Genomic DNA, 13,725 nt, shown 5'->3' with positions numbered 1-13,725 from the left:
CACCGAGATTATCATTTTCTAGTAACTAGCTATTTCTGGAAATCCAAATCACTAAAATACATTGAGTTTGTCATTTCTATTTTGAAACACAGTTCATACTTACAAATGGAAGAACCCACAAGCAAGAAGGAAAAGGTTATTAACAACAATATCAATATACCTTATGATGTTGCACTGAGTATTCTATCAAGGTTGCCCGTGAAATCTTTGAAGCGATTTGGGTGTGTGCACACTTCGTGGTCAAATTTGATAGAAAACCCTAAATTTTTGAGTATGTATTTACAAAACTGGTCTTCCAAAGATGACGATGGTTCACCAATTCTCTTATGGCAACAAGTCCCGGAAGGTCTTCCAAATCTTCTTTTGATTTCTGGTGAGAGGTTTGAGAAAAAGGTAAAATTTGATTGGCCACCTCCTTGTCTAGAGGAGGATGTCGAATTTATTACAATTCTTGATTATTGCGACAATGGTACAATTGGTCTTATTCGTAGCAAAGGTAGTTATGGTGATGAAAATGTTGTGTTGTGGAACCCCATAACTAAGGAACTTAGGGTCATTCCTTCTAGATTGTCCCAAGTGCAAGGTACAAGCTTTTCATTTATGGTTCATACTCCTGGGTTTTGGTACGATAATGTCAATGATGATTATAAGTTGCTTCAGCATGCTGCTTGCTTTTTAGATGATTTAAAAGAAACAAAGTACTTTTGGCAAATCTATAGCCTGAAAAGCAACTCTTGGAAAAAACTTGATCTTGATACAATTTGTGCTTCTAAGATATGCAAACCAATGGGTCCTATGGTGAACTTGAATGGGTCATTACATTGGTGGGGCACCAAGCACCATGACATAGCAACAAAAGAAGACCTGTTGATATCATTTGACAAGAGCAATGAGATGTTCCACATAACACCAATAGATTGCCCTACAAACTCTTATTATGTGAATAGATACTTGGCGGTGTTCAATGGGTCCATTGCAGTGATTTCTAACTATTTCAAGACTAATATCCTAGACATATCAATTTTGGGGGAGATTGCTGTCAAGGAGTCATGGACCAAACTTTTGACCATTACACCCTTACCCTGTTTTGAGTTGCCAATTTTTGTTGGAAACAAGGGTATTATATTCTTCATAAAAGAGGATGGTGAGTTGGGCTGCTTTGATTTTAGAACCCAATTGTCTAAGGAGATTGGTATTAGAGGAGTAAATTATAATTCTAAAATTTTAATTTATAGTGAAAGCTTTGTTCCTTTTGAAGGAATAAAGTATTAGTTTATGCGAAAAATTGTTTTTCTATGGAGTAATTGTATGTCAGTGTTTGAAGCTTGGGGTCATCGTTGTATGTGTTGCAAGAATGACTTGCCTAAAGTAAATTTTATTTTGCTTTACTGAAATTTATTTAGTAAATTTTCTAATTATTCCTTTTTATCTATGTTTATTTCCTAAAATCGTGTTACTTTTTATGAGTAGGATTGTAGGTTCAAGTAAGTTATTGATGCCCATTGGCAATTTGGCATTATTACATTATGATATTCAGGACATACGGGTTTTGCTTGCTGATTCAAACAAGATATTGTCACAAAGATTTAGTTATGCATTCTAGTATAGAAAATTGAGACTATGTTTCTACTTTAAGATGTGATTGTGCACTGTCCACACTAAAAAAGAAAAGGTTTATCATTTGCAGTTTAATTATGACGATTATATAAAACCTTGCAAAAATATTTCATTTTCTTAAGAATTGCGTAGTCGTCAAAATTTATACATGTCCAACACTTATGATCCAACGATACTAAAAATAAGTCAAGTTGAGACGAGCTCGGTTCAACTCAACTGATTCTATAACATTTGGCTTAGGTCACACATGACTTATTTTGATAAGAACTTATTTTTTCAGCTTGAATTCAACTTGGTTCAAGCTCGCTAGTAGCTTGATTCAATTTTGTTAGTTTAAATCATATGAACAAGAGTTATTTTTTAATCTTATACATTTAAAATTTCAATTAAATAATATATTTTAGATAAAATGATTGTTTAACTTTTTTAAATGACAAAGCGTAACTTTTAGCTTTACAAAGTTACAAGGTGTGACTCCAAAGAAACATATTTATAACCAAGTTTGATAGGTTCTAGACTGGGACTCTTATGCCCAACTCTCAAAGTCAATCCTTTTCTAGAGATTATGGATCCATATTGATGACTTTTCTTACCTTCGTTGTTTTATGGACTAGAGGTTGTTTACCTTAGGGACTTGAACACTACAAGAAAAACGCAAATTTTTGACAGACATAATCCGTCGAAAAGAAGGAAAATCCATCGAAAATTCTCTATTTCTGACGGATGCAAATTTGTAGAAAAAAAATCTATCGAAAAAAATTTAATCCGTCAGAAATTTTCGATGGATATATCCGTCGAAAATTGTTTGAAAATCTTTATATGATTTCAACAGATAAATCCGTCGAAACATTTTTTGTTTAATTTTAATAAATTTATTGTAACAATTCTCATATTTGGCCTCTCAAGGATTCTATTTCACGACACTTCACTTTTCAACATGTTTTACCCTTACTGCACAGTTTCTAGGAAACTTCCCAGAAGGTCACCAATCCCTATATTACTCCAAGTCAAGCACGCCTAATTGTGGAGTTCTGATGAGATAAGCTATAGAAAGGCAGATGCTTGTTGTCAGTATAGGTAGTACAAATTAATTCATTCAAGTCATCCTCAACTATACAATCTCATACTTATACTATCTTTGGATCCATCTCATTTCGGTGTATCCGGAACGTTATAAAAATATAATAATTATATTACCAATAATAATAATTATATTATATTTAATTAATCTTTATTTATATATATACTTACTTTTATAATTAACAATCTACTTATTTCTATTTAAAATTAATATTATGATAGAATTTAAATTATTTATTATAAATTTAAAAGTTTAAATAATAATTTATATATTTTAAAATGAGAAGGGTTATAATAAGACTGATGTAACTTTTACTAAGTATTACACTGTTCAATAACTTTATATTAAATGTGAATTTGGTAAATCCAACCGTTAGATTGAAAGTTCATACCATTTTATATGTTTATATCAAATTTTGTTAAAATTGAACAACAACGTGAAGGTAATCAAAATGTTCATATTTTAGTATATTTTGAAATGTATATATTACGTCAATTTTGTTTTACAAGAATGAAGTATCAAATCATCTTGAATTAATATAAAATTTTGTATATATGATTTAAGAGTAAAAAACTTTCAATCTAACGGTTGAATTTATAAAATTCATATTTAATATAAAGTTATTGAGCAGTGTAATACTTAGTAAAAGTTACATCGGTGTTAGTATAACCCTTCTCTTTTAAAATATTATTTTTATAAATTAAATTTTAACATTTTAAATAAATTATTAATTAACTTAATATATTTATTCATCTTAAATCTAAGATATAAAATTCAAAAAATATATTTATCCTTGTTTTATTTTCTAATTATCAACCATTAATAAAATACTAATTTAAAATCTTATCTAATTATATCATAATATTTTCATATCAAATTTAAAACCAGATATTAGTTAGACAAAAATATTAAGATCATATAATAAATTATCAATAAGACTCTAGTTAAATAATTTAAAATAATTAATTTTTTAACTATATTGTTTGCAAATAATTTATTCCAAAGCTAATCAATTTTTTCTATTAATTATTAGTAAAATTTAATAACTTTTAATTTAATAATTGGATCGATGAAATTCAACATACACCATGAGTTATTGAGCGGAGTAACTTTACTAAGAGTTACTTTGTGAGTCATTTGATTCCTCCTCCTCCTCTCTATCTCTCTCTCTCTCTCTCTCTCTCTCTATATATATATATATATATATATTTAAAATTTTAATGATGATCTTTTTTAATATATGATTGTCGATTTTCGTCAAAAATTCTTACATTTTTTATAAATATAAATTTGTCAAAAATATTCCATCAGTAATATAACTTTTCCTATGAATTTTTTTCCATAAGAAATATAAATTTTCCGATAGATGTATATTTGTCAAAAATTACCGACGGATAAATCCGTCAGAAATATAAATATAAATTTTTTGACGGATTTGTATCTGTCGGAAATTATCGACGGATAAATCTGTTGGAAATATAAATTTTTCGAAAGATTTATATCCGTAAGAAATTATCCGTCAGAAATATAAATTTGTCAACAGATTTTTTTTCCGTCGGTAAAATCCGTCAAAAATATAAATTGTTCGACAGATTTGTACCTGTCAAAAATTATCCATCAGTAATTTTCATTTTTCTTATAGTAAAAGTTATGAGTATGACTAGGCCTAGGAGGCACTTAATCCTCCAAATTTTCAAGGGCCATTAGGAATGCAATGAACACCAGACAACATTCGATGCTCTTCTATTTCGACCCTACCTTCGGTTGATTTGTTTCCATGGGGTAGGCTATTAAAAAAATAAAACTACTTCATCTTGCATAAAATAAAATAAAAAAATCTTAATTCATAATCATGAAGTTTTAAAATATTCACTTCTTTTATTATTATTAACTTATAACTAGGTTCTGAAGATTTTTTCAAATTTAAATAAAAAAATCATATATAAATTATATATTCATATGTCTAGTTGATTCATAAACCAAATAAGTCAAACTATCTACAACTTATGCTTGATTCATATTTATCAAATTCAATATATCTTTAGTTTAAGTTCAATTCATTTAATTCATGAACTAAATTCAACGAATTAATATCGAATTTTAAACTATTTTTGAGTTAGTTCGATTCATTGTTACCGCAATCCAATGGCCTAAACAAAAAGTACACTTAAATCAAAATCCTTAAATGTATTGGAACTTCCTTATTCAAGCGGCATCGGTGCATCACTCCCACGCTCTTCCTCTTTGAAATCTCTCATGAACATTTGAATAATAAACCTTTGCTCCTCCTTGTCTATTGTGTTAACATTTCTCTGTACTCCTTCTCCCTAAGGTCTCTGATCTCTCTCGGCTACTCCACTGCTCCTTCATTTATATGTTGTGTTTGCTCTCTAAACACAAGGAATTTGGTTATTTATCTGAACGCTTCTCTTTCGTATCTCTAGACTCTCATATTAATTGTCTAAACATATTTGCTTGCGTGTTCAATTTCCTCAATATTAGGGACTCATAGTTGGTTTCTTTCATCGATTTCTGAATTAGATAGGTTATGTAGCATTTACTGCTTTCAAAAGGAGTTTATTTTGCGTAGAGTTGAGTTTATTTAGGTTTATGCTATATTTGGCTAATTTTCTTATCACTTATTTTGTTTTGAAGACATGAAGTGAACAACACAAGTCGGGGCTCTAAAGAAGAATCCTCAGAGGACAATTTCTGAATTACGAGACAATTAATTACCCTTGATTCCATATACGAGAAGATTTTTCTATCCTTAATGGTACCCTAGAAGTTGTTATATCGATGCATTTTCCAGGTACTTTGAAAGTAAAGTATTTTTCCTCTAATCTGACCTTGATTGCAATCCCTGTGAATTTTAAGTCAATTACTTAAATCAGTGTGATGGAAACACTTTGTATCTAAAAATAAAATAAAGTACTAAAAAAATGTTGATTGAATTGCTGTCATTGTTTGTCCTTGAACCTCAAAGTCTTGATTTTAAGTCTTAGATTTGATAATTTTTTTTTAATTATTTTAACATTTTTTAATAATAAAAAGTATAATAATCAACTAAATGTGGAGATTAAGATATAATTATTAAAAGGGATATTTCTTTATATATTAGTATAGCTAATTTGGTTAGTATAGCTATTTTGTTCATTACAATATCAATACCAATATGATAGCTTCGCTAGAACGCCCCCCACGCCAAGGGGAATCCTTGAGTGGATTAGAAAGGTGGGGAGTGAGATCTTCCTTGGTGGAGTTAGTGTAGGGCAAGTGAAACATATTTTGAATGTTTTGGTTATGGAGAATATGGTGGAGTCATTCGCTATAATAAAATTTATTATTAGTGAGAATTATTTAATAATAATAAATTAATTATTCCTATTTTATTATTTAATAAAAATATTAATGACTAATATATAATAGTTACTAAAAATATATTTACATTACATCAAAATTTACTATTAGCGATGATTATTTATTAAAAAAAACTTAAGTTCTACATTAACTAGAGATAAGATAATTAAAGGTATATAAATGGATGATAATTCTTATCTTATAAGTTGGTTTTGTAAGATTGAGTTAGATCCATAATTCACTATTCTAAATTTGTAAGAAAAATCCTGGTAAAAAAAAAAATCAAAGTCTCTCATTGACTATAGATAAGACTATATAAGGAGAACAACTCTCACCCTAAAAGTTCCTCATCTCTTAGGAGAGAGTATATAAGTAAGAAATCATTTCTTAAAGAAAAACTCGAGTCTCACATCAACTAAAAATAAGGATATTAAAGAACATATAAGTAGAGAACAACTCTTATCTTACAAGTCTCACATTTATTAGAGATAAGATAATTAAAAAGTATATAAGTTATGAATCATTCCTTAAACTTTTAGTAACAATAGCAAAAAAATATTAAATGACAGTAAAAAAAATGCCACAAAACATACACATTTTTCTTGGCCAGTATAAGAATTTTTACCAACATTAGAACAATTGTTATTGTATATAATAACTAATGTGAAAATGTTGATAAATGATTTTGCAACTATTTTTATTATTATTAAAAATAATATTAAATATCACTAAACTTCATTTTGTTGTAGTGAATATTGAATTCATCTTTTCTAAAATCGAACAGTTTCATCACATAAAACTCAGACAGTATAGATTAGAGGAATTGTCCTACTAATTTTTGTTATACTTTTATTTATATAGATTTCTAGCATAAATATTGTTGCCTTATACTTTGCATAAAAATCAAGCTATAAAAATGGTAGGCCAGTACACTAGTGAAAATTAATATTTCACGTCCTGTTTTAAAGTAGGTTGTTTGTTGTAAATCGAGATGCGGTGGCATACTTAATTATAATTATTGTCAACCTTTTCAAATTAGTCCTTTAACAACAAACTTAAAATACAATATTGTAAGTTGGTTATTTTTATAACCAATGTTAAAATACATACATTGATTATTTTTGCAACCCACATAAAATTCATTTTTCTATGCAAAGACACAACTTCAACACTTTCTTCCTCTTTCTAGGAATTAATTTTCGGAAGGCTGGCAAAGAATTACTAGTTTAATAACTAACCAAAAGTGTCGATGTTGATAATTAATAATTATTTTATTAGCAGCTGAAATTAATCTTATGTAATATAGTTGAAAAGATAATAATTGTTTAAATTACTAAATATACTTACATGCATTCAAGGATACAATGTATGTGACACAACTAGCAAGTGGTAGCTTAAGTTGTTATGTATGCTGAGGAATGGCTCTACATCTAACGTGTGAAGACTAGCCTCTATATTAAATAATATATACCAGTTTAGTCTCCTGATTCAGAAATGTGAAGTAACGGTAGAGCAATTAAGCCAATATATTTAATGCAGTTAGGTTTCATTAAAAAGAGAAGTTTGATGTTGAAATCCAAGCCCCTATTCATTATGTGGATCCAACAAAAGATAATAAAATAAAATAAAATAAAAAAAGAAGGCTTTTTGAGTTTTGTCTTGAGGGACAACTAAACATAAACTCCTCCATCAAGCACAGATTATATATAAAATAAATAGTTGAAATGACATCCCATTATGTTGGTGGGTGGTGCTTACACATAGGATTATAGAGTGAGGCATAGCAATGGATGAAAGATTGCATATATGGCTTGGCTCTATTTACATTAGAAAAACAGTGATTTATTTACAACAAATTCAATTCTATAATATAATCGGAGTTTATTTTACGTACTATTGATGCTGCTTTGTTCTTTTGGTTTCTACTTTCATTTCTTTCTTAGTTGCACTGATTGATTTGGATCATGTTCATGTCCTCTAAGAAATCGATTTAATGCTTCTTATCTCGTTCGATCATCTCTCCTGTTCTATCTCATAGTTATGGTGAAAATATACCTTTTAAAAATATATACCATAAATAAATAAGTTACTTAGTTAATAGCCTAGAATTCAGAATCTAGATCAATATCATATCCAACTATAGATACGATAGTTTGATGTTTTATACGATAGTTTGATGTTTTATGAGAATATTCTGAGATATTAAATTTGAAGAGTGGTTTTCTAGCTAGACTAGTTAAGGAATATGAATCCCAAAAAAATCATTTTCTTAACAAAATGTCAAGTGGTCTTCAGGATTTTGTACAAGTTTTATGTTAGGAACCAAGAATTAGGAAAGAAAAAGAAAAGAAATATTTTATTGAATATGTTGAAAAGAATAAAAAATATAGGAGAGAAATATCTCCTCCAAGAATTTTCCCTTTACAAAGAGCTAATGCTCAATTTACAAAAATGTGAACAAATTTAAATCTTCTTCTCTAGCAAGTAACCTATTTATAGATGTGTTAGCCTAGTCCATGATATCTTTCTAACTAATAACTATTTTGATTTCCTTTATTCTATATCTTAACAATACCACCCCCTTGAAATTAACTTTGACCTGAAGGTTGGAATCTAGAAACCAAAAAACAAATGGCATCAAAACACAGTATAGTTGGGACTAAAGTGAAACAACACCCTTAAAATACTACTTTTTCTTAGGTTTGGGCAATTGGACCCACTTTGTAGAATTCCAAATCTACCCCTTCCTCTTTCGCATCCTCCAGGGTCAAATCACTTACTCTAAAAGAATGTATCTCTTTGTTGTCTACGCATGATGGACCAACAACGAACCCTTTGGCCACTGCATACAAACCCATGTCTGGCAACTTCGATGGTAGTAGAGATGAGGGTGGACTTCGTATAACTTAAATCACAATTGCTGCCCTGGTACTTTCCTTTTGCCTAGGCTCCATTGTCCTGTTGTCATCCATAGATGCAACGATGTTTAATGACGAAGGCTCGCCTAGAAAATGGTCTTCCCCACCACATGTTGTTCTTGATTATTGAAACTTCTCTATTTAGTACAAGAAAACATTGAAATTGTTTTAGAAAATAAGTGTCGACTAATAGCTGACGTAAATATTGTCAAAAAAGTTGATACTATTTTAAGATATATCGTCGAGTTTTTTGACACTAAATTTAAATTGAGTTTAGTGTCAGAAAAGTTGAGACTATTCTTTAAATATAGTATCAACTTTTCAAACACTAACTTAATTTAAATTAGTGTCGGAAAAGCCGATGCTATATGTAAAGAATAGCCGAAACTAACCTAAATTAAGTTTAGTGTCGAAAAAGCTAACAATATTTATTTAGATATAGTGCCGGCTTTTCCGATGCTAATTTAAATTAAGTTTGTGTCAGAAAAGCTGACGCTATGTGTAAAGAATAACATTAGTTTTTTCAACACTAAATTCAATTTAAATTTAGCGTCAGAAAAGCTGACGCTATATCTAAAGAATAACGTTGACTTTTCTTACACTATACATGCTTTGAGAAAGATAAAGATAATTTTTGCAATCTTATATACGCATAATGTGTCATGGTGCAGTTGGTTATCAAGTTAACTTAGCACATTGAGGTTCCAGGATCGAGTCTCGACAATGCTAAAAAATAAAAATGAATGAATGATAAGTTAGAAAAAGAAGATGAAGAAAAAATAAAATAAGTTATGTCAACATAGTGTCAGCTTAACCGACAATAAAAAATTAAAATAAATAAAATTGTAATCAACGACTTAGTCGACGCAAAAATTTTTTTATCAACTTATTTAGAGTCAGCTAAAAATCAACGAGTGATTGACAATAAATATAATGTTATGTCGAGTTTTATTATTTAGAGTCAACTTTTGGTCAACTCTAAAATGAAACATTTTTGTAGCGATTTCTGTTTTCTAACTTCAAGAATTGCAACGGGTTATCGTTACACCTTAGACTGCTACCCTTCATGTTAATTCTAGGTTCTATGTTTCCATCAAAGGTGGCTAACTCCGCTTGTTTTTTCCAAGAATGCACTAGGTCACCTCTACAATCTGACTCACTACCTTTGATATTTTCTGCATTTTTCTTGAATCTGTCTAGAACTAGGTTGCTGGTGCCAATGTCTTCTGTCAAGTCCTGTTTTTACAATAGGTGATCAAGATCCTCCTGAAGCTTATCCTTTTCTCCTAGTTTTGTTGTGATCTCATTAACGAGTTTCTTGATCTCTGAAACCTCATCAAGTCTCTTCTTAATCTCCAATTTTTCGCCACCACAATTCTTGATCTTCAAACTTTTTTTCCCTTTTCTTTTCTTGCTCCAAGAATCTTTTGATCAATAATGTGGAGAATGAATCCCAATCAAAATCTGGGTTCTTTTGGCTCCAAAAGTAGAATCACCGCATTGTCACTCCTTCCATGCTCATGAAAGCATATATATTGCAATTTATGGAAAGGATGAATTTCTTGCACTTCAAAGAATTTCTCAGCCTTAGCAATCCACTCCAATGGGTCTGTACCCATAAAGACGGGCAACTTCCCCTTGGCCCAAATATATACATTAGAAAAACAGTGATTTGTTTACAACAAATTCAATTCTATAATATAATCAGAGTTTATTTTACTATTCATGCTGCTTTGTTCTTTTGGTTTCTACTTTCATTTCTTTCTTAGTTGCACTGATTGATTTGGATCATGTTCATGGCGTCTAAGAAATCGATTTAATGCTTCTTAACTCGTTCGATCATCTCTCCTGTTCTATCTCTCATACGTATGGTGAAAATATACTTTTTAAAATTATATAGCATAAATTAATAACTTAGTTATTTAATAGGCTTTACATATTCAGAATTCAGATCTAGATCAATAGCATATCCAACTATAGATCCGGTAGTTTGATCTTTTATGAGAATACTCAGAGATGTTAAATTTGAAGAGTGGTTTTCTAGCTAGACTAGTTAAGGAATATGAATCCCAAAAAAATCATTTTCTTAACAGAATGTCAAGTGGTCTTTAGGTTTTTTGTACAAGTTTTATTAATCATAATTCTGATTATATTTGAATTCATTGATTGCTTCTTTCTACTCTGAACTGCATTATTTGTCTTGTCCATACAAATAATGGTACACTAATTTATATTTTCCAGGAGTTGTGTCAAGGCTAAGTTCTAATTTTTTAAAACTATTCTATACACAAAAGTTTTGGCTTATGAAATTACTTAGAGTGGATGAATTACCTTTCAACAAAATGATTTAATATATATATATATATATATATATATATATATATATATATATTACCAGCCTCGAATTTAAAATTAATACAGTCAGACTGGTGATGCACAATGAGACAATATTATAAGCGTATAAATGTGTTCCTAGCTAATTTTTGGCAATTGGTTGTGGCATGCATGTAGCAGAAAGAACACTGCACCAGAAGAGTTAATAGATAGTGCTATTTAAAAAACATTTAAATAAATAAGCACTTCAAATGAAGAATATTATGTCAGAAGAGTATATATATAGATAACGTTATTTAGAAAGCTTTTAAATAAATAAGTGTTCTAAACCAAGACATGTACATGTCTGAGGGCACATTCGTAATCTTCTGGGGTGTGAGAGGACCGAACGAGAGCTTCAAGTGGATTCTTCAGAGGGGGGAGGTACCTGCAAAAGGCACTCCGACGCTCAAGTCAGGACAAGCACGATTTTCTAGGGTAATAAATAAACAGTGACATACCTCGTTACGCGTGACCTATTTATAATACCTGACATAGGCCTGAGCATAGTGGGTCTTTTCTGACACTTACCAAATTAAGTAATACGATGTTAATCAGGGTTACACCTTAATCATGTTTCGTCTCTTATTAATCTGGATCGTTGTTCCAATTACTCTAATGACTTTCAGCCGGGCCGATACAGGATGGCCGAGACGTTGTGTTCGGCATCTGGCCGAGCCGATATGTGAGGCAGATGTGGATCTCGGTCCTGTGCCGAGCTGGAATGACATCTGGCTTGCGTCAATATCTGATAGGATATGACGTGCCGGTCCACGTGGCCGACCCACGTGGCCGATAGGATCCTTCCGGTACACAAGCCCCCCAGCCTTGAGGAGTGTAACGACGCAAAGGGTAAAATTGTCTTGACAGTCGTGACGGTTGGTTTGAAGTGTGCAGTTATAATTGCCAAGTATTAATTGTAGGAATGTGAAAAGTTGTAACTGTTGGGTAATGAACGTGGGAATATGAAAAGTTATAACTGTTGGGTTGGTAACGGTTACTTAATAATGAGAAGAATTTGAAGAGTTGGGGCTCGTGAGTCGTTGGATCAATTTGATCTGACAGTTCACGTGCAAGCAGCAGTTACGATTAGCGTTTATGGAAAGTGCTATAAATAGGAGGTAGTGGGGACCAAATGCTAGTGTGTTTACTTGGTTGTTTTGTGCGATTGCTCCGAGCTGACGCAAAGATTAACCTTGAGTACAAGTTATTGTCCGAGGCCGACTTCAAATTAAGGTACGTTTCGATGACTTCTTTAGATATAGATGTAGGGGATAGGGTTTCCGTGGCCGGCTCTACTGGGAGTAATAGGGATGCTTCTGTTGGCACGAGTTCACGTGAGCCTTCTCGCCAAGGGGGAGCTTTGGACTCGGCGACACAGAATTCGGTTAGCGTAGAAATTGTGGAAGGGTTTGAGCAGTCACGAAGTGTGGAGGAGGCTTTTTCTCTTGAGATGATTGAGGGCCGACCCAATACTCGCCGAGCCGGTCCGGCTTCATGTCGGTTCGACCCTATAGAAGTTCCTGGTTATAGGTGGGTGCATGGAGAAGTAGGTAGTGTATTTTCGTGATATATTGACAAGAACTCGATTGGTTTGCTGTTCGACTCGGAGAACTTTGTTACCCTTCCAGATGACGAAGTGCCATCTGGTTTTTTCTTCGAACCGTGTCGGAATGATGGATCATGGGAGTCGAATTTCATTTTTCTTGGCAGAGGGGAATGTAAATATCACTTCTTTTTTGTGTACGACTATTTGTTTCGGGATTTAGGGGTGACCCTACCTTTTGATAAATTTTTCATGGGTGTGTTTCGTCTGCTCAACGTCGCGCCGACACAGTTGCATCCGAACAGCTGGGCCGCGATGCAAGGGTTTCGGCAGTTGTGCCTGGCACTTTGTATGGAACCAACTCCCCATCTCTTCTTTTATTTCTACTCGTCTCGACCTACTAAAAAAGCGAAGTGGCTATCGTTAGCAGCTAAAGTTCTTGCGCCTGAGTGTGATGCACATATTCCTTCGTGAATTTCTCGTACAACGTAGTCGGCCTGTAGCTGGTTGAGGCATTTTAACAAGGGCGTGGAGGACCCCCGTCGGTATAGTTCACCGGTAATGACAGAGTACCGTGCCGCTTGAGTTTGGATTTTCTAGGCTTCCATCGGGTCAGACGGTTCAGAACCGTTAACGATGTAATTTATGATGTTGGTCATCCATGAACTTGTCGGTCCCTCGATCGACACGCACTCTTGTGGAATACTTGACGTAGGTAGTTCCAAGTGGATGGTTGACCGAAGTTGTCCTGGTTTTCGGCTACTGGCCAATCGAGCTAGCTGGTCAGCTGTCTCATTGTTACACCGTGGTGTGTGTCGGAGTTGTACATC

General features: G+C 32.1%; 1 protein-coding gene across 1 annotated transcript; it reads left to right on the top strand.

The window, feature by feature from the left end:
- On the top strand, positions 1 to 1,532 carry LOC109792107 (F-box/kelch-repeat protein At3g23880). Its single transcript, XM_029270066.2, has one exon. The coding sequence runs from the start codon at positions 106 to 108 to the stop codon at positions 1,270 to 1,272; it is 1,167 nt and encodes a 388-aa protein (XP_029125899.2). The 5' UTR covers positions 1 to 105; the 3' UTR covers positions 1,273 to 1,532.
- Positions 1,533 to 13,725: the final 12,193 nt, after the last annotated feature.

The sequence above is a fragment of the Cajanus cajan genome, chromosome 10 (assembly GCF_000230855.2).
Source record: "Cajanus cajan strain Asha chromosome 10, NIPB_CcT2T_4, whole genome shotgun sequence".
Classification (NCBI taxonomy): domain Eukaryota; kingdom Viridiplantae; phylum Streptophyta; class Magnoliopsida; order Fabales; family Fabaceae; genus Cajanus; species Cajanus cajan.
This window is presented reverse-complemented; position numbering and strand designations above follow the sequence as displayed.